At 46.9% G+C, this 18,353-nt stretch overlaps 1 protein-coding gene across 5 annotated transcripts in view; it reads right to left on the bottom strand.

Moving 5' to 3' along the window:
* Positions 1 to 97: 97 nt before the first annotated feature.
* AKAP12 (A-kinase anchoring protein 12) overlaps positions 98 to 18,353 on the bottom strand; it is a 104,217-nt gene continuing 85,961 nt past the window's right edge. For 3 of the 5 annotated variants that reach the window (XM_058735650.1, XM_058735652.1, XM_058735654.1), the window contains 2 exons: positions 1,817 to 6,836; positions 98 to 1,124 (listed from right to left, as the gene is read on the bottom strand). In XM_058735650.1, the coding sequence (XP_058591633.1) occupies positions 1,825 to 6,836 (5,012 nt within the window). In that variant the 3' untranslated portion in view covers positions 98 to 1,124; positions 1,817 to 1,824. Of the gene's footprint in view, positions 1,125 to 1,816; positions 6,837 to 12,597; positions 12,806 to 18,353 lie in introns of those variants that run through there. The other 2 variants (XR_009263402.1, XM_058735653.1) reach the window with 2 other exon arrangements.

The following is an 18,353-nucleotide window of genomic DNA, read 5'->3' as shown; positions in this document are numbered from 1 at the left end:
AGACGTAGTAACCACACTGGAAACTTCTACCTCATCTGCTTTTAGAACTCCGCAAACATGCCCCAGGCTCCCTGGTAGCTAATAAAACCAGCAAATCTAAGTGAAGCAAATATTTTATTTAAATCAGTTGTCAAATCACAGTTTATCCAAAGGAACTTAATGCAACGTTGTCCTTAAAAGAGTGGGCACAGATATGGCACAGACACAATCCAGTACCTAGCAAAATACCATCTGTAAAGAACCTGACTTACTTCATGCTGTGTGTGCATGTGGTCCAGCGTATAAGAGTAGAATAAAAAACTTAAAATAGTCGATTATTTTTTGGTAAGATGAAAAACATTTCACTACTTTGCCTCGGGATTCAAGCGCACTCATCTGTCCAAACGGCCACAGCAATTCAGAGAAAAGGCTTAAAGTTAACCCGCTACTGAAAAAAACTCCCTTCCAACCCCCACTGGGCTAGAAAGAAAAATTTCACAGTAACAATGGAACCTTCTGTGTTTCCCCCCCAAAAAAGCTTTTTATTTTTAGCACACTGTGCAGAACAGGAAAGTGAGCGATTTCAGAGCGGCCTGAAACACGGACCCGACCCTCAGTGGGTTTTGAAGTACGAACCGTAGCTTCTGATCAGGAATGTTGTTTCTAGGAAGCTGTTGTCACAGGTTACAGCTGAGGCTTAGAGCTTCCACCACATCCTGCGTGATACAAAAGGAATGCACCGTATTGTACATTTCCTTAATCGTTAAGGAAAAAAATATACAATAGATACAGGAGGGTTACTTAACACATACATATAAATACATAAAGAATGATACTCCAGTTTGAGAAGCAGAACTAGGTGCGGCCAACTCCAGTTCCGGGTGGAGAGTTTGGGACCTTAAATCAGAAACATTACATGGTATCGGCGGCGGGGGAGAGGGGTGGCCCTGCAGAGGACACGGTAAATGGCTGTAGCCCCCGATTGCTGCCTCAGGGTTGTCAGGGTGCTCCAGAGAGGAGGTCAGTCGATGGGCCTGTTCTTCGGTTCGGAGTCTGAAATACTGGTCGTGAGTCTTTGTCAGCAGCGTTCATCTCCTCCTACTGCCTGTCTTCACATTCTGGTCTTGCAAACACACGGGGCAGAACTGTGGGAGGAAGGAAGAATCAAAAGTGAGTCAAGTCTCCTCTCCTCCCCCGTTCATTCCCCGAGCCGTGGAAGCCCCACTCGCCGGAGTCCAGCCCCTGAGAGAGCGAGTGGGTTGGGGGCCCACGGCAGGGCGGGCTGGGTCACCAAAGAACTGGCGGCTGTGGCTCCAGCATTCAGGCGCATCACACGCACTGGGGATTTTTTAAATGCTTGGCTACTACTACCGGTGGCCAAAAATGTTTTGTTTTGTTTTCTTCCAGAGAGCTACAAACTACAGTTTCAAGCCGTAGGATAAAAACTTACTTTGGGCTTCTCGTTTTGAAGAAAAATTCAATGAACGGGTGAGTTATGGTGCCGTGAGCGCAACGTATTTCTTAGGCCTTTGAGCCAAACACGCAAACGCACACTTGTGCGCGCACACGTGCCCCGTTTATTTTCTCGGAAAGCAGTCACATGGGGGTAAAAACGAAGTCACTGTTTTCATGACACCAGTAAGACCGAACGGGTTGTCAGTGAGGGGGGAAAAGGAAGGGAAGCTAGGTCTCCTGATCTACTTGACTGCTTTTTCCCCAACTGAAGGTTCTGCATAAAGTCGTAATTATTTAAACTCCTGCTTCCTTTATAGCAGATTTGCCATCGAGTGGCATGAAAGAGGAAAAAGTGTTTTGGAAGGAAAGGAAGCTCGCTTACATGATGCTTTAGGATCCCGTGGGTTCTGATTTTGCTGGTCCTTCCTCTCGTTTCTGCGTCTCTCCCGGTGTCTGGGTTTCGATCTCTTCTTCTGACTCACCGTGGGCTTTTCCTTCCTGAAATTCTACTTCCTGGCCACCTTCCTCCTCTTTCAGCGCTGGTCCATCTGTGTCCAGGGACTCTTTGGTTAAGCCTCTCGAGGCCTCAGAATCTTCCACGGCTGAGTGGTGGCTCTCAGGGTCATCAACAGCATCATCCTTTTCATCTTCCTGGGATTTAGACAGTGACTTCTCTATCCTTTCGCCTAACTCGGCGCGATCACCATCTTCTGGAATAGACTTTGTTCCAGTTGTTTCTTTCTTTTCCTCCGACGGGAGAACTGCCTCTTCGAGCTGCTGGTCGGTTACACCGGAACTTTCGACCTCCACGGCTGGAATCTCTTTGGGAGCTTCGCTCACAGCTTTGGAAACGTCAGAGTGGGTTTGTTCCACGGTGGTTAGCGTGGATTCTTCTTCGGCTGCAACGGTGTGTGTTTCATCCTGTGCAGAGGCCTGAAGTTCCCTTTCTTTCTCCTCAATTTGCGGTCTAGCTTCCTGGGTGTCAGCTTGTATAGGTTGAGCCTGTGTCTGCAAATCAGTGGCTGTTTCTTCAGTACTTACTAACCGGTCAACGGCGGTCTGGATCACATTTTGTACCAGTTTACTGCTCTCGGTCTCAAGTTTCAAAATCTCGTTTTCAGCCTTTAAATCTTCCTTGCTAGTTTCACTTACTTGGGCTTCCTGGCAACCAGCCGGCTCATCCTCTTCATCTGAGGCCCGTTTCTGCGGTGCGGTTTTGTCTGCTTCCAGGTCAGCACTGATCCCTCCTTCAGGCATGGCCGATACGGCCTCCGGTTCTGATTCCGGCTGAGACTCCGTCCCTGTGGGCACGTCGTCTTCCCCTGGCTGAGCAGGGAAGTCCTCATCTTTTGCAGAGGATTTTTCTTCTGGTAGTAAATGTGCATCTGCAGCTTCCAGGGTTTCAGGTGTTTCTAAAATCTTGACGGTTTCTCCCAAGACCTTCTCCTCCACTGCTGCAGCCGTTAGAGGTAATGACGGCTCAGAGCTTTGAGCTGGAGTTTGTGTGCATACCGCGTCCTCTTGAGCCAGCCCAGGAGAACTTTCTTCCAAACTGGTAACCTCCTTTTCCCCGTCGATGACGGCCACACTAATCGTCTGCACCAGCTGCTTACTAAGCTCTTCAGATACTGTCACGGCTGGTTTTTGCTCAAGTTCCTCTTCGCTCGCTCGGGTTGGCTTGGCTTCCGTTTTCTCCCTTTCTACTTCAACTACCGTCTCTTCCTCCGCGTGGGTTGGAGGAGATGGCGTGTGGCTCTGGAGTTCAGTATCATCATTCTTCTGAAATTCGGGTTCTTCGGTGACTTCATCTTCGAGAGCAACTTCCATGGTCTCTTTCTCACGGACTGTTGTTTCAGTGTCTGTAGACAACTCGGGGCCTTCAACAAGCGGCGTGTCTTTGGTTTCCCGGTCAGGAGACTGGCCTTCCTCTTCCATCACTTCAGTCTTTGAAAGCACGGGTACAGTTTCCACTGATACCTCTTCATCTGTATGTTCCAGAACCTCTTCCATTTTTGAATGTCCTGTATCTTCTTCCTGGGATTGAAAACTAGAAGGTGCTGGAGGCAGCTGTTCTGGTGCAGGAACGGCCTCTGCTTCCGTGATCTGTGACTGTACCCCAGAGGCGACCTCGGGATCTTCGTGGCTGTCTGTCATCTTCTCTTGCTGTGTTACATCTAGAGCCTCAGCATCTGCTACTGGGGTGCTTCCGTTGGTCTCGCTGTCGGTAAGGGTTTCAGCTGAGTCGGGAGCAACAGCCTGTTCTAGAATAAATTCTGATTTTACCCCAACCAAGGTTTCAGCTGGACAAGTGGTTCTAAGCTCACTAGGCTCTACACTGTCTGCGACTTGAGGAACTTGTTCCAAGCTTTCGGGGGCGGCCTGTACAATCACCTCCTCCTGTGTCAAGGTCTCAGTCTCAGTCTCTTCTACGTGTACTTCCGTCACGACGTCCGTCTCTTTCTTCAGATCCGGCTCTTGAGGAGCCTCTTCCGCGTCTACCTTCTCTGGAATTTCGGCCCCTGCTTCCTGCACTGTCTGCATCGTGTCTTCTGGCCCTCTGGTGTCGGGCAACTGTGATTCCTCCCTAACTTTTTCTGCGACTGCCCGCAGGACCTCTTGAGTTCGCCTCTCTTGGTCTTCTATGCCTGCCACACCGCCTTCCACCTCCTGAACCGGCGTCGCTTCCTCTGTGGTGACTGGAGAGTCAGTTAACTGAGAAACAGCCGAGACCATGTCGGTGGTCTCTTCAGCACCAGATGCTTCTGCTGCTTCTGCAGCACAAAATGCCTCTGTAGTTTCTGCAGCGGTCACGGCTTCGGAAGTCAACTCCACCTCGCTGACGACTGTGTCGTCAATGGCGTCTTGACCCTCTGGCAGAGTTTTGGCAACGACGGGGGTTTCCTCTGCAAGGACCTCCCCTTCAAATGCCTCCTCAGTTAGGGGTCTGGCTTCATCTTCTGTTTGTTCAAGAGGCTCTGTCACTGAGGCAGATATCCAAGAGGGTGACCTTTCTTCAACACTGCTAAGAGCCCTTGCCCCGTCAACAACAGTCACAGCCACAGCATGAACCAGAGTCGTACCGAGCTCCTCTGACACAGAAACAGCTACCTTTGGCTCAGGCTTCTCCTCGCCCTTCTGGGCTTGCTGTGCTTCGGTTTTCTCCCTTTCTACTGCATCGTACTCGGACAGAGGTACCACAGCTGGGACATCAGAATCATCTTCGTTGACCTCTGTTGGCCCTGTGTCTTCAACGGTGGCTTGTCCCGGTTTCCCATCTGACCTTTTCTTCCTCCGCCCGGGAATAAATTTCTTAATCGAAACCCAAGACTCTTCTTTCCCGGGTTCGACATCTGAAGCTGAATGTTCTAAGCCAGACCCAGTTACGGAGTCTTCGCTCTTCTCTTCCAGTTTTGACTTGGATTTTTTCCTTGGAGTAACTAATCTTTTAAATGACTCCCAGGTGGAAACTCCCTCCCCCTCAGAGGGGCTCCCAGCTTGCTCCGGTGAGGAGCTTCCTGGCCCTTGATCGTGTTCCTGGGAACTAGCGAGGGCAGCATCTGGTCCCGTTTCTTTGTCTTTTCCTGCATCATCTGGCTTCTGGCCCTCTCCTCCCGCTGGTTTTGGTCCCGCTTCGTCGTCAGAAGATGATGCTTTCCTTGCCCTTTTCTTGGACGATCCCACACAAATTAAAGCTTCCCAGGAGACTGAAGTATCCACTCTGCGCTTTGGTTCTTCGGGCTTTGGCTCCTCTCCGTTGCCTTTTGCTTCCTCTTGCGTCTCGGAGGCTGCGCTCTCCGTGGAAGACAGGGTGGCGCTCTTTACTTTCTCCAATTCGTCCTCCTTATCACTCTCCGAAAGCCTTCGGACACGCTTCTTGGGCGTCACCATCTTTTTGAAAGACGCCCAGGGAGTGACCCCTTCTCGCTTCTTCTCCCCGTCCGAAACAGCGCCTTCCTCGGCGTCCCCCTCTTGCTGTGCGTCCGCGACGCCTCTCTCCAGACACGTGATCTCCTCCGGTTCCTCGGGCGACGAAGCGGAGCTCTCGCCCTTCTGTTCGTCGGTACTGTCCGGGGACTCCGCTGCGGCCTGATGCTCCCCGGACTCCTCGTCTCCTCCCCCTCGCTTCCCTTTCTGCTTCTTCCCGGAAAGCTTTTTCAAGCCGGTGCTGGTGAAGAGTTTCTTTAAAGGGCTTCCCTGCGTCCTCGTTCTCTCCTGCGAGGACAGCACATCCGCCTCGCTCGCGAGGCCCTCGGGGTGGGCGGGGGGCGCTTTCTCCTCGGGGCTCAGGTCGGCGGGGCGGCTGTGGTCACCGCCGGGGGCACACGCTTCCGTGGCCTTCGCCGGCTCCGCCGCGGGCCTGGCTTTCTCAAGTTCAGCCGGGGTTTCCACAGCTGTCTCAGGGGGCGGGGGCTCCGCGGCTTCTGCTTCCTCCGCCTCGGCTTCCTCCGCCTCGGCTTCCTGCGCCTCGGTTTTCTTCTCGGCCGTGCTGACGTGGACTTCTGCGACGATCTCCACCTTGTCGTCGAATATTTCCGTCGCTAGAGGGGCGGGTTTCTCTCCAGGAGCCTCCTGCCCTTGGTCGTCGGAGGGCAGCTCCACTTTTTCATATTCCGCCGACAGTCGGGCCTCGCCGGCGCTCTCGGTGGCCTCCTGTGGCTGTGGCTGTTCAGGAGGAGCCGCTTTCTCAGAGGTCTCTGCCTGTTCTTGTGTGTCTCCTTTTTCTGGCTCTTGGTCCTTTTTCTTCTCTGAAGCTTCCAGCTCATCCTCCTTAGGCTTCCTGAAACTGGTCTTTTTTCTCCAGCCGGCCCAACCTTGAGTGAAGAATTTTTTGAAGGGTGACGCTGTCTCGCTGGCCAGGGGACTCGTCGGGGAGTCTAGAGATTTGGTGGGCTCCTTTTGTTTTTCTTCTCCATCTCTGCCTTCCTCTGCTGCTTGGCCAGACTCAGCTTGAAGCGAAATTTCCATGGTGCTCTGCTCGTGTTTGAGGGCTTCTTCGGGTTTCTCCGTGGATTGTTTCAGCTCCCTTTCTTTGGCTGTTGCTTCCCCGGTCTCCTGGCTGGGCTCCTGGTGGTCGCCGGCCCCGTCCGGCGCCCCTGCTCCTTCCCCTTCGTCTTTTTTGACAGTGAGCAGTTGGACCGTGTCAGCCTTCTCGGTCTTATCCTTTTTTACAGTGAATTTAAAGCCGACAAACTTAAACACCTTCTTAAATCCAACATCATTTGACTGGGACTCAGTAGGTTGTATTAGCTCTTCCAAATTGCTTTCTGAAGAAGGAATCTGTTTGATTATTTCAGGCACTTCCTCCTGCCCATCCTTTGTGATGTCGCCCACAACCGCTGAATCAGCAGCCATCTCTTTATCTGAGTCTCTTTCGCTCACATCTTCCGACTCTCTCTGTCCAACTATTAACAGAAAAAGGAGAGCAGTGGGGGAGAAGGGAGAAAATTATTACAGCTCAACAAAACCCTACATATTTTAAAAAACCTAACCCATTAATACGTTCTTTAATGTCAGGCAGTTCCAGGACAGAGTTAAAGTCTTCTCAGTATTTGCGAATCTCAGTACATTAGGCAAACGCTACTTCTTTCAAAGGACCTTTAAGAATTCAGGTTTAAAGAGGGGCGCCTGGGTGGCTCAGTCAGTGAAGCGTCCGACTTCCGCTCAGGTCATGATCTCACAGTTCATGGGTTCGAGCCCCGCATCGGGCTCTGTGCTGACAGCTTAGAGCCCGGAGCCTGCTTCAGATTCTGTGTCTCCCCTTCTCTCGGCCCCTTCTGTGCTCATGCTGTCTCTCAACAAAAAATAGACGTTAAAAAAAATTAAAAAAAAAAAAAAAAAAAGAATTCAGGTTTAAAGATACTACTCTGCTCCTTCTGGTCCCCGTGAAGGAAAAGTGAACACACTCAAGTACCAGCATATTAAGCAGAAGTAGCTGCAGCATCACTAAGAGTGGGTCAGGCAGACGGCACGGTCTCTGTTGCAATGCAAAACAGAATCAATCATCACGCCCGTGATCTAGAATCCACCCCGTTTAGGAGAAATAAGCTAAAGAAAAACAAAAAGTAAGAATCCAGACAAATCTAAGGAGGGACATTCTATGTGATAACTAGCTGGTCTCTGTAACAAGTCCCAAAAAACGGACCAGGGCTCCACAGGGAAATTCCAGGCCGGGTCAGGCAAAGTGAGGAACAGAAAGGAGGTGCTCCGCAGCACCACCCAGAAGCGTGTAGAATCGTCATGTCTACACTTGAAACTAATGTAACACTGTGTATCAACTATACTCAAAAAAGTTTTTTTTAAAAGGTGGTACCCAAAAGCTGAAGCATGACAAACAACAATGACAATGACGGGTCACAGAACAAGAGTCCACGAATCGAGAGTGATACTAAAAAAGTAACTAGGGAACAGGCAGTATTTCCTTATGAGAAAGACCAATCACTAAATCTAGATATATCTTCCACCTTGACCTACAGTCATTCTCTTTAGAATTCAAAATTCTACTGCATCGGGATTCACATATTATTTATTAAGGACAAGAGTTAACAAAGATGTTTCTTTTATAGCCAGTTACATAGGCTCTTCCTAGACCAGGACAAACAGCTCTTCAGCCTTCAAGATGTGGAGCGATGTGGTATTTAAAGACGGACTTCTGCCATTCATCAAGTACGATACACGTAAGTGGATTTTCTTTTGTAGTTATTTGGGGAGAAGAAAGCCATGTTGTAGTTCGGTTCACCTGTAGGGCCAGTTGCACTGGACGTTTCCAGTTGCTTCGAAAAGTAAAAATCATTTCTCGTTATGTGAAATAGAAAGTAAAATGCAGCCCAGTTTCATGGCAAGTGTGGTTATGGGAAATTTTCCTCTTTTTGAAGGTGGGTGTGACTGATAAATTTGGAGCTTGGCATATCACCATGAAAATCGGCCATTCAAAAAGAAACAAACAAAAAGACAGGGGCAGGGGAAAAGTTTTCATAGAAAAGAAAACAAAGCAAGGAAACTGTCAGATTCACTATAGCTGAAGTGGTTATTTTATCTGGAAAAGCCTAGTTGGCTGTTTGTCATTAGATGAAGGAAACCGCTCTTTACCCACACCTTTGTAACAACTCATTCAAAGATCCAGAAATGCTAGAAACCTTTGGGCGAAAGGCTGTCAGGAAACCTACAGTTTTAGAGTATTAACACACAGAACAAAAGGGAAAAACTTCCTTTACGGTGGAGAGATCTGGCAGGTACTGCCTGAAACTTAACATCCCTAATAACAGAACAAAACTGTCAGCATGCTTTCTGATGTGAGGCACTGAGAAGGCCAATAAATCACCTACAGTATTCCTACTAAAAATGTTGAATGGAATCTGTAAGGCAACAATCAGATAAATCAATGAAGGATATTCTATAAGACAACTAGCTTGGTCTGATACATCAATGTCACAAGGGACAAAAATGAAACAAAAACGCACGTAGATTGTCCGCAAGTAACTTTCAAACAGTTTAAGGAGAGACACTGAGGGCTGGGGTGGGGGGCAGGGGAGAGAAGGTGCTAAAATATCAGTAACTGGTGGATTAGGTCAAGAGTATATGGGTGTGTGTATTTGTCCGCAGTTTTTGAATTTAAAAACTCATGTTTAAAAAACAAGTCAGTGTGATGTAATAAAAGGGAGGGGTACTGAGCTAAATTAATAAATTTAAAAAGCATAACAGTAAGTCAAGCTGGGCATGGTCCTAGATTGGGTATTAGTTAGGGCAAACTACCAAAAGGACATTTTGGCTTTTCTTGGGAAAATGTGAGTATGGTTTGGGATTAGAGGAGATGGGATTTTCACCAAAACGAAAGAGTTGAAGGTCACCACATAGCATATACAATATGATCACATTTAACCCCCACCCCCCACACATACACACCTACCTCACATATGATCTCTGGGGGATGGAAATGTGATATGTTTTAGTTTTGCTTGTATCAATTTTCCCTCTAGAATCTGTACTGCTTTCTCTAACAAAGAAGTCAATTAAAGTGAACACAGAAAAGGTCTTAATTGTAATAATACACTTAATGCCCACAGCAGAAGGTGAAGCTCAGTAATTATAAACAGTATGCATACCAACACATAGAACATATCCATAAATATGTGAAACACAGATATATTTGGAAAGACAAAAACAACATGCTTCCCCAAATCCGTAACTTCACCCAGTTTATAGGATCTTTCTTTCCCACGAGAATAGTTTCGTCCTTGATGTGAACTATTACAATCTGTGTCTACAAGTCTCTATCGCAGTACTGGGTGGGTTTTATTTTATTCTGCAGACCATAAGGAAGAGAAACTAAGGAAGCATTCTCATACTAAGCACATGGCACCATGTGGACAGGGCCTTTGACCGTGACATCGTCGTCTCTACCTTTTTCTGTAAGCAAAAGCCAATTCGCATTGATTCTACCTGACATCAGCGTCTGAGGTAGCATTAAATAAATAACAAATTAAAAAACAACAACAGAGAACTCAATATTTTAATTTTTTTTTTCAACATTTTTTATTTATTTTTGGGACAGAGAGAGAGACAGAGCATGAACGGGGGAGGGGCAGAGAGAGAGGGAGACACAGAATCGGAAACAGGCTCCAGGCTCCGAGCCATCGGCCCAGAGCCTGACGCGGGGCTCGAACTCACGGACCGCGAGATCGTGACCTGGCTGAAGTCGGACGCTTAACCGACTGCGCCACCCAGGCGCCCCTCAATATTTTAGACAGAGAAGGAGGTCTGAAGAAAACCAAGGGTCTCATTATTTTCATCTGAAGTACACTTCCTGATTTCCCTTTAAAAAAAAAAAAAATCACTACGAAATACACATTTCTGAGCAACTTGAAGCTTTATAAAGAATAAAGAAATAATCAGCACCCACACTGTGGCAAACATTCCAACAGGAAGAAAAATTGAGACTGGCTAGATGTATGTCATTGGACTTCCTAGAGTATCCCCGGACACTTGTTTCGAGTCAGGAGACAGACCTCCTCTAGAAGTCCTCCGGGAATGCTCTTCCCATTATTTTTTGGCACCACGTATATAATCTGTTCAAACACAAAAATGCTGTAAATTTCCACGTGTTCCTATGATAAACCTGCTCGCGGTAAAGGTTAAAGGTTTCTTTGAATTAAGTCCACTTCCATGACACGAACTACTTTCTACAAATTTCCCCAATGATGCAAGGACACGCACGAGAAAAACCTTCCACACACCCTTTTAACGCCACACAAGAGATGTGACCTTTAAAAAAAAACAAAAACAAACAAACAAAAAAAAAACGTGTCTACTACCGCTGAAAATACGCTAGAGAAAAAAGTTAAACCCCAACAATAAAGTCCGTTCTCGTACGATTTTACTAATAATGTCCACGAATACACATTAAAAGTTTCCTGCCCGCAACGTAGGAGAGAAACAGAACACTCCTCACCCAACCTTTCCAAAATTTATTAGAAAACGCGGAGACGATTTGGGGCGCCTGGGTGGCGCAGTCGGTTAAGCGTCCGACTTCAGCCAGGTCACGATCTCGCGGTCCCTGAGTTCGAGCCCCGCGTCGGGCTCTGGGCCGACGGCTCGGAGCCTGGAGCCTGTTTCCGATTCTGTGTCTCCCTCTCTCTCTGCCCCTCCCCCGTTCATGCTCTGTCTCTCTCTGTCCCAAAAATTAAATAAAGAAAAGAAAAGAAAAGAAAAGAAAAGAAAAGAAAAGAAAAGAAAAGAAAAGAAAAGAAAAGAAAAGAAAAGAAAAAAGGAAAACGCGGAGACGTGTTGCTAACGTGGTGGGAGAAAACAGGTGGTGTCTCTACCATCTACCTAATTCCCCTCCATGCTCCCAAATCTGTTTCGATTTGAAACCCTTTTTCTTAAATTCTGGGATGACTGGAATGTGTGGTCAAAGCCAGAGAGACAAAGATCAACAGCTGTCAACCGGCAGAACAAAACAGCTATTGACCGTCCCGGCGCAGCCTGGCAATACGGAGTTGTTCTCTTTAGACAGTGATAGACGGGGCTGAACACATTTTTTTAAGGATCACAAGAGATGTTTAAATCCTAACTGGTCTGCCCTGTCTTTTGACCTAAGGAATCCCAGGAGCCAATGGCTGTCGCAACAGCCTTCCAGACTGGGCCACTGCTGGCCCAGGAGGGGCCTTTGTGCTCTGGCTTAAGAGCCACACAGCAGAACTCAGCCCCCATTCCAGCTTCTACTTCCCTTCCGCGCCCTCCCGAACCGGGGCAGACCTTCCAGGGAGGCTCTGCTTCCTAAAATACCTCTTTGATCACAAAGTGACGCTGCAACCCACCCCTAATGGCTGCAGGACTTCCGACACAATCTTCTACGCCACCCAGCCTGGCAACCGAGGGTCAATTAGTTGCAGCCAGGACCAACAAAAAAGCCAACTCCGACCACACCTTCCACGTTACAGGTGCCTGTTCTGCCCCAAACCACGGGCGATGGCTGGGAAACGCACTGGAACCTGGATTCCATCTTTCAGCCTCCTTTCCTGTTACGCAGTCGGCTACACATTCCCCGCGGTGCGGCCGAACAAGCAAGGCCCGTCTGTCCTGTGCCACATCCCCCATTCGCTCTCCTCCAAGCTGTTTCTGGCTGTTGGTAAATGCTAGTGATTTTTTGAGACCTGTATCACGTTCTCTTTATCCTCCTGTGCAAAGACCTTCCCAGGTGACCCCGGCCGGCCACCACCTCGGGCCAAGCCCGACGCCCCTCTCAAGCCTGAGTCCTCGGGCTGTGTCCTTTCCTGGCAGGAAGCAGCGTGCGGCCTGGGTCCAAGTGGGGTCACTGCTCTGGGAGCACAGGCTTTGGGCACATGCTCCACCGCCGCTCCGGCCCGCAGCGAACGCGACACGACCCAGGAGCGGCAGGGCGGGCTTCGTATTCGAGCCAGGCCGCTGGGTCATCCGAACCCCGGGGCGTCGGCTGTACCGGGGCCGCCAGGTCCCTTCCTAACACCTCCCCGCGTGCTTCCATGCCTTGGCTTCCATGGCTTGGTCAGAGCAAGGGAAAGGAGGCAGGCTGGAAGCCCCCACGCCGAGGGGTGGCCGGCACTCACGAAAGGTCCAGCGGGTGGCTCTCAAAGCCGACCCACCCGCCGCGTCCCCGGGCCGACAGCCACCAGGGGGCGCGCTACTCACAGCAAAGGTTACTCCACCAGGGCATCGTGTGCACCGGCCGGCAGGGGCAGCGCCACAGGGCCCGAGAAGGCCCAGGCTTCTTCCCCCGGCTGCCCCATCGCGGGACGGACACCGGTGCCGGTGCCGAGGGCGCCCCCTGGGGGCCACCGCGTGCGTCACAGAGGGCACAGTCTCCTCGTGGCCCAGTGGCCGAGGGCTTTGGTTTCACGGGCCTTCAAAGAAGGGTCCCTGGGGGCCCTGTGCTTCACCTCGATGTGATCTCTTCAAACTCTTCAAACTCTCTTCAAACACATTCGAGTACCAAAACTCTCGTGGCTAAATGACTGCCAAACCGCTAAACCTAAATACTGCTGGATCCCTGACCCGCCTCCTTATCTGAGCCAGAAGGCAGGTGGCCTCCAAAATCGCAATACAGGGCGATGGCTCAAAGGATAGCGGGATCTTGTGCATGGGTTTGTTCAGTTTCAAAAACTTTCAATGTCTTGAGTGTTAGAACAAGAACCGGGGACGTCACGCAGGTTCCCATCGCAAAGCTCTCATTTAGAGTCACAAAGGCTTAGGGTTTGAAGGAAGAGTTCACCTTGTCCCTCCAACTGGGGAGTAAATGGACTTCAAAAATGGTTATGTGGGAAATGCAAAATGGTACAAACACTCTGGAGGGCAGTTTGGCAGTTTCCCACAAAACTGCACATATTCTTACTATGTCCCGTGTCCCCTGGTACTTCACCCAAATGAGCTGAAAACACGTCCACACAAAAACCTGCATATGGATGTTTATAGTTATGTTTATAGCTTTATTCGTAATTGCATACACTTGGAAGCAACCAAGATGTTCATTATGTGAATGGATGAATAAACTATGGTGCATCCAGACAATGTAATATTATTCAGTGCTAAAAAGAAATGAGCCAGCAGAGCCATGGAAAAATATGGAGGAACCTTAAATGTGTATCACTGAATGAAAGAAGCCAATCTTTAAAGGGTATGTATTGTATGATTCCAACCATATGACATTCTGGGAAAGGCAAAACTACAGGGACAACAAAGAGGTCAGTGTTGCCAAAGGTTGGAAGCGAAGTAAGGATGAATCGACAGGGCACAGAAGATTTTTACAGCAGTGAAACGAGCTATCCCTCGACAACATGGTTTGAATCGTGCAGTTCCACTTATACGTGGATTTTTTTCAATACGTACAGCACAATACTGCAAATGTATTTTCTCTTACCGTTCTTTTTTTTTTTTAAACATATTTATTTGGGGGGGGGGAGGGGCAGAGAGAGAGGGAGAGAAAGAATCTCAAGCAGGCTCCATGCTGTCAGCGCAGAGCCCGAGGCAGGGCTGGAACCCACAAACCGAGATCATGACCTGAGCCGAAATCAAGAGTCACCCAGGCACCGTCCTTGCTTATGATTTTCTTAATAGCATTTTCTTTTTCTAGCTTACTGTATTAAAAGAATAGAGTATATCATACATGTAACATGCAAAATATATGTTAATCGACTGTTTACATTATCAGTAACACTTCCAGTGAACAGCAGGCTAATAGTAGTTAGGTTTTGAGGGGGAGTGAAAACTTGTATATGGGTTTTCAACTGGGGAGCCCTAACCCCCATGTTGTTCACGGGTCAACTATATACCATGAGGCAATACGGGTGGATACATAGGATCATCACATCATCTGTTCAAAACCCCAGAGTGAGCCCTAATATAAACTAGAGACTTTGGGGAATAATGACATGTCAATGTAGTTTCATCAGTTGTAACAAATGTACCACTCTGGTGCGGGATTTGTTAGTGGAAGAGGGATTGGATAGCACATGTGAGGCGGGCAGGGAGCATATAGGAACTCTCTACTTTCTACTCGTTTTTGCTATGAACCTAAAACTGCTCTAAAAAAACACAGTCTATTTTTTTTTTTTTTAATGGTCATAGGACTTGGCCAGTGTCATATAATGGGGGTGTGGCATCTCTGGGGGACCAAAGGCTGGAGAGAAACACTTAGAGAGTCAATGCATTAAAAAGGAACAAGGGGCGCCTGGGTGGCTCAGTCGGTTAAACGTTCGACTTTGGCTCAGGTCATGATCTCGTGGTCTGTGAGTTCGAGCCCCGTGTCAGGCTCTGTGTGGACAGCTCAGAGCCTGGAGCCTGTTTCAGATTCTGTCTCCCTCTCTCTGACCCTCCCCCATTCATACTCTGTCTCTCTCTCTCTGTCTCAAAAATAAATAAACATTAAAAAAAATTTTTTTTTAAAGGAACAAAAAAAAGTTTGTCTTTTTAAAGGAAAAATTAATTTCATACACTTTCAAAGTGCTAAAATTCTTACTTTCCATAAATCATGATAAGATTTTATAATTTGTCAATGTAACTTACGACAAGAAAAAGTATTTAGACATCTCAACTCCCACACTTGGATGGGAAAACTGCTATTATGTCTGATGTAGACAGCAATTTAAATTCTATCTATTGCAGTGTAAAAAGCAGTTTTTCATGGTTATAGTCATGCTATTAAAAAAAAGAAAGAGGGGCGCTTGAGTGGCTCAGTCGGTTAAGCGTCCGACTTGGACTCAGGTCATGATCTCATGGCTTGTGAGTTTGAGCCCCACGTCGGGCTCTGTGCTGACAGCTCAGAGCCTGGAGCCTGCTTCAGAGTCTGTGTCTCCCTCTCTCTCTGCTCCTCCCCCACTCACACTCTGTCACTCTCTCAAAAATAAACATTTTTAGGGGCGCCTGGGTGGCTCAGTCGGTTAAGCGTCCGACTTCGGCTCAGGTCACGATCTCGCAGTCCGTGAGTTTGAGCCCCGCGTCGGGCTCTGTGCTGACCGCTCAGAGCCTGGAGCCTGTTTCACATTCTGTGTCTCCCTCTCTCTCTGACCCTCCCCCGTTCACGCTCTGTCTCTCTCTGTCTCAAAAATAAGTAAACGTTAAAAAAAAAATTTTTTTTTAAATAAACATTTTTAAAAAATAAAAAAATTTAAGAAAAGAAACAAACAGCAGTGCTATCAACAACGGCCAAAGTATGGAAAGAGCCCAAATGTCCATCAACTGATGAATGGATAAAGAAGATGTGATATATATGTACAATGGAACATTACTCAGCAATCAAAGAGAATGAAATCTTGCCATTTGCAACTACGTGGATAGAACTAGAGGGTATTATGCTAAGTGAAAGAAGTCAGAGAAAGACAAATACCCTATGACTTCACTCGTACGTGGAATTTAAGATACAAAACAGATGAACGTAAGGGAAGGGGAGCAAAAATAATATAAAAATAGAGAGGGGGACAAACCATAAGAGACTCATAAATACAGAGAACAAACTGAGTGTTGCTGGAGGGGTTTTGGGTCAGCGGATGGACTGACTGGGCAAGAAGCATTAAGGAGGACACTTGTTGGGATGAGCACTGTGTGTTACATGCATGTGATGAATCACTGGATTCTACCACTGAAATCATTATTGCACAAAAAATTAATTAAAAATTAAAATTAAAAAAAACCCACATATATCCTACCCACCCACTCACGGATAGTGATTCTAAAGATCACTTGACCCTTATTTTGCAACCATTATGATAAAAACTGGATAAGGCAAGAATCAATGGGTGTCAGAGTATGCGGGATATTTACATGTTTAATAATTAAAAGGGTGGGGAAGCCCTACACAGTGGAGAAACTGGGCAAGAACTTAACATTAACCGGGGCACCTAGGTGACTTAGTTAAGCATCGGACTCCCCTGATTTCAGCTCAGGTCATGATCTCATGGTTCCTGAGTTCGAGCCCCGCATCTGGCTTTGCACTGACAGTGTGGAGCTGGTTTGGGATTCTCTCCCTCTTTGCTCCTCCCCCACTCTCACGGGTACACACTCTCCCTCTCTCTTTCAAAAAAAACACAGAGGGGCGCCTGGGTGGCTCAGTCGGTTGAGTGTCCAACTCTTGGTTTCCGCTCAGGTCACGATCTTACCGTTCGTGGTTCGAGCCTCACATCGGGCTCTGTGCTGACAGTGTGGAGTCTGCTTGGGATTCTCTATCCGCCCCCTGCTAGCTCCTTCTCTCTCAAATAAATAAGCTTTAAAAAATTAAAAATAAATAAGTAAACTACAGGTAAAATAAGAGGAAAAAAACACGCTAAGGAGGGTGGTGGAAATGGGGAGAGGAGAGCTACACATTCAAACACGTCAATGTCTTAAAGGAGAAAAGCTGTAGAAATGTTCCAGATTAAAAGAAGCTAAAGAATATGATGCTTAAGACCGAAGATGATCTTACAATGCAAGGTGAGAAACGCTAAAAAGGACACTGTTAAATTAACTGACAGAATTTGAATAAGTATGGTACATTATATACTACTGTAATAATGTAAATATATGATACTAATAACCATTCTCTGGATATAAAAGGGAGTATCTCAGGGCCCCTGGGTGGCTCAGTCGGTTGAGCGTCCAACTTCAGCGCAGGTCATGATCTCGCGGTTCGTGAGTTCAGGCCCCGCGTCGGGCTCTGTGCTGACAGCTCAAAGCCTGGAGCCTGTTTCGGATTCTGTGTCTCCCTCTCTCTCTGCCCATCCCGTGCTTATGCTCTGTCTCTCAAAAATTAATAAATAAATGTAAAGAATATTTTTTAAAAAAAGGAAATATCTCTATCCTTAGGAAATAACCTAAGTATTTAAGAGGAAATGATGACTGTAACTTATCTGCAAGAGGCTCAGAAAATTTTTCATCTCCTGCCTATGTAAGACATAACAGGAACTTGCATGCTGGTTTTTGGTTTTGTTTTCTTAACACAGAGAGCAAAAAACTAAATAAAGAGGCAAATGAGGTAAAATGCTAACAATGTATGAATCTGGATTAAGGGTAATTAGGTGCTTCCTGTACTTGCTTTTTTATTTTTGCAACTTTCTGTTAAGTTTGAAGTCATTGTTCAAAAAAAAAAAAAAAATCACTCAAGGATGGGCTAAATAGAAAAAGGTGACTAAAAGGTACAAAATTTACAGTTATAAAAGAATCAAGGAGATTATTAATAGGAAAACTACTCTCTCCCAAACCCCCCAAAAAGAGACACAATTCAGGGAGAGGGGAAGAGAAAAGAACAGAAGTTCTGGAGACAGACTGTGTTTAAATATCAGGTGCACCACATCTAGTCCTGGGCCCTTGGGCAAATTTCCTGAAGTTTTTGTTCTGAATGTCCTCACCTGAAACATAGGTCACCTTCAGGACTTCCTGCTAAGGCTTCTTAGGAGGAAGTATCAGTCAGCTATCTATAAAATAATAAAACAAAAATTCTAATGGGTTTTTTCCCTCATTGTTGTCAAACAGAACTACTTAAGCATAATATTTTTTTATTTTTTTACCAATTCCAAAAATGATCTATAAATTGCAGGAGATTTTGAAATTTGAAAAATTGGAAAATGACCTTCATAAAGACAATGTCCAGAGATGATCACTATTAAGTAACTGTGATAGCTTTTTCTGGGTAAGTTATTTAATAGTCTTCAAAACTATGATATAATGGCTGCACAATTTCTTTTTGCCTCCCCCTACTGCTAGACAATTCGTCGGTCCCAATTTTTCACCACCACACTCTGCAACAAATATTCACCTGTATAAATCACTGTCCAAACCCCTGACCAGGTTTGAACAGAAGAGGGCAGTATTGAACAGCTTTCGGCTCTCCCAAATTGGAAAGCTTGCAAATTTCCTAGACCAGAAGATTCAAAAACCTACCATACATAACGCTTAGGTGCTTTTTCAAATTCTGTATAGTT

The sequence above is a fragment of the Neofelis nebulosa genome, chromosome 6 (genome assembly GCF_028018385.1).
Source record: "Neofelis nebulosa isolate mNeoNeb1 chromosome 6, mNeoNeb1.pri, whole genome shotgun sequence".
NCBI classification, from domain to species: domain Eukaryota; kingdom Metazoa; phylum Chordata; class Mammalia; order Carnivora; family Felidae; genus Neofelis; species Neofelis nebulosa.
This window is presented reverse-complemented; position numbering and strand designations above follow the sequence as displayed.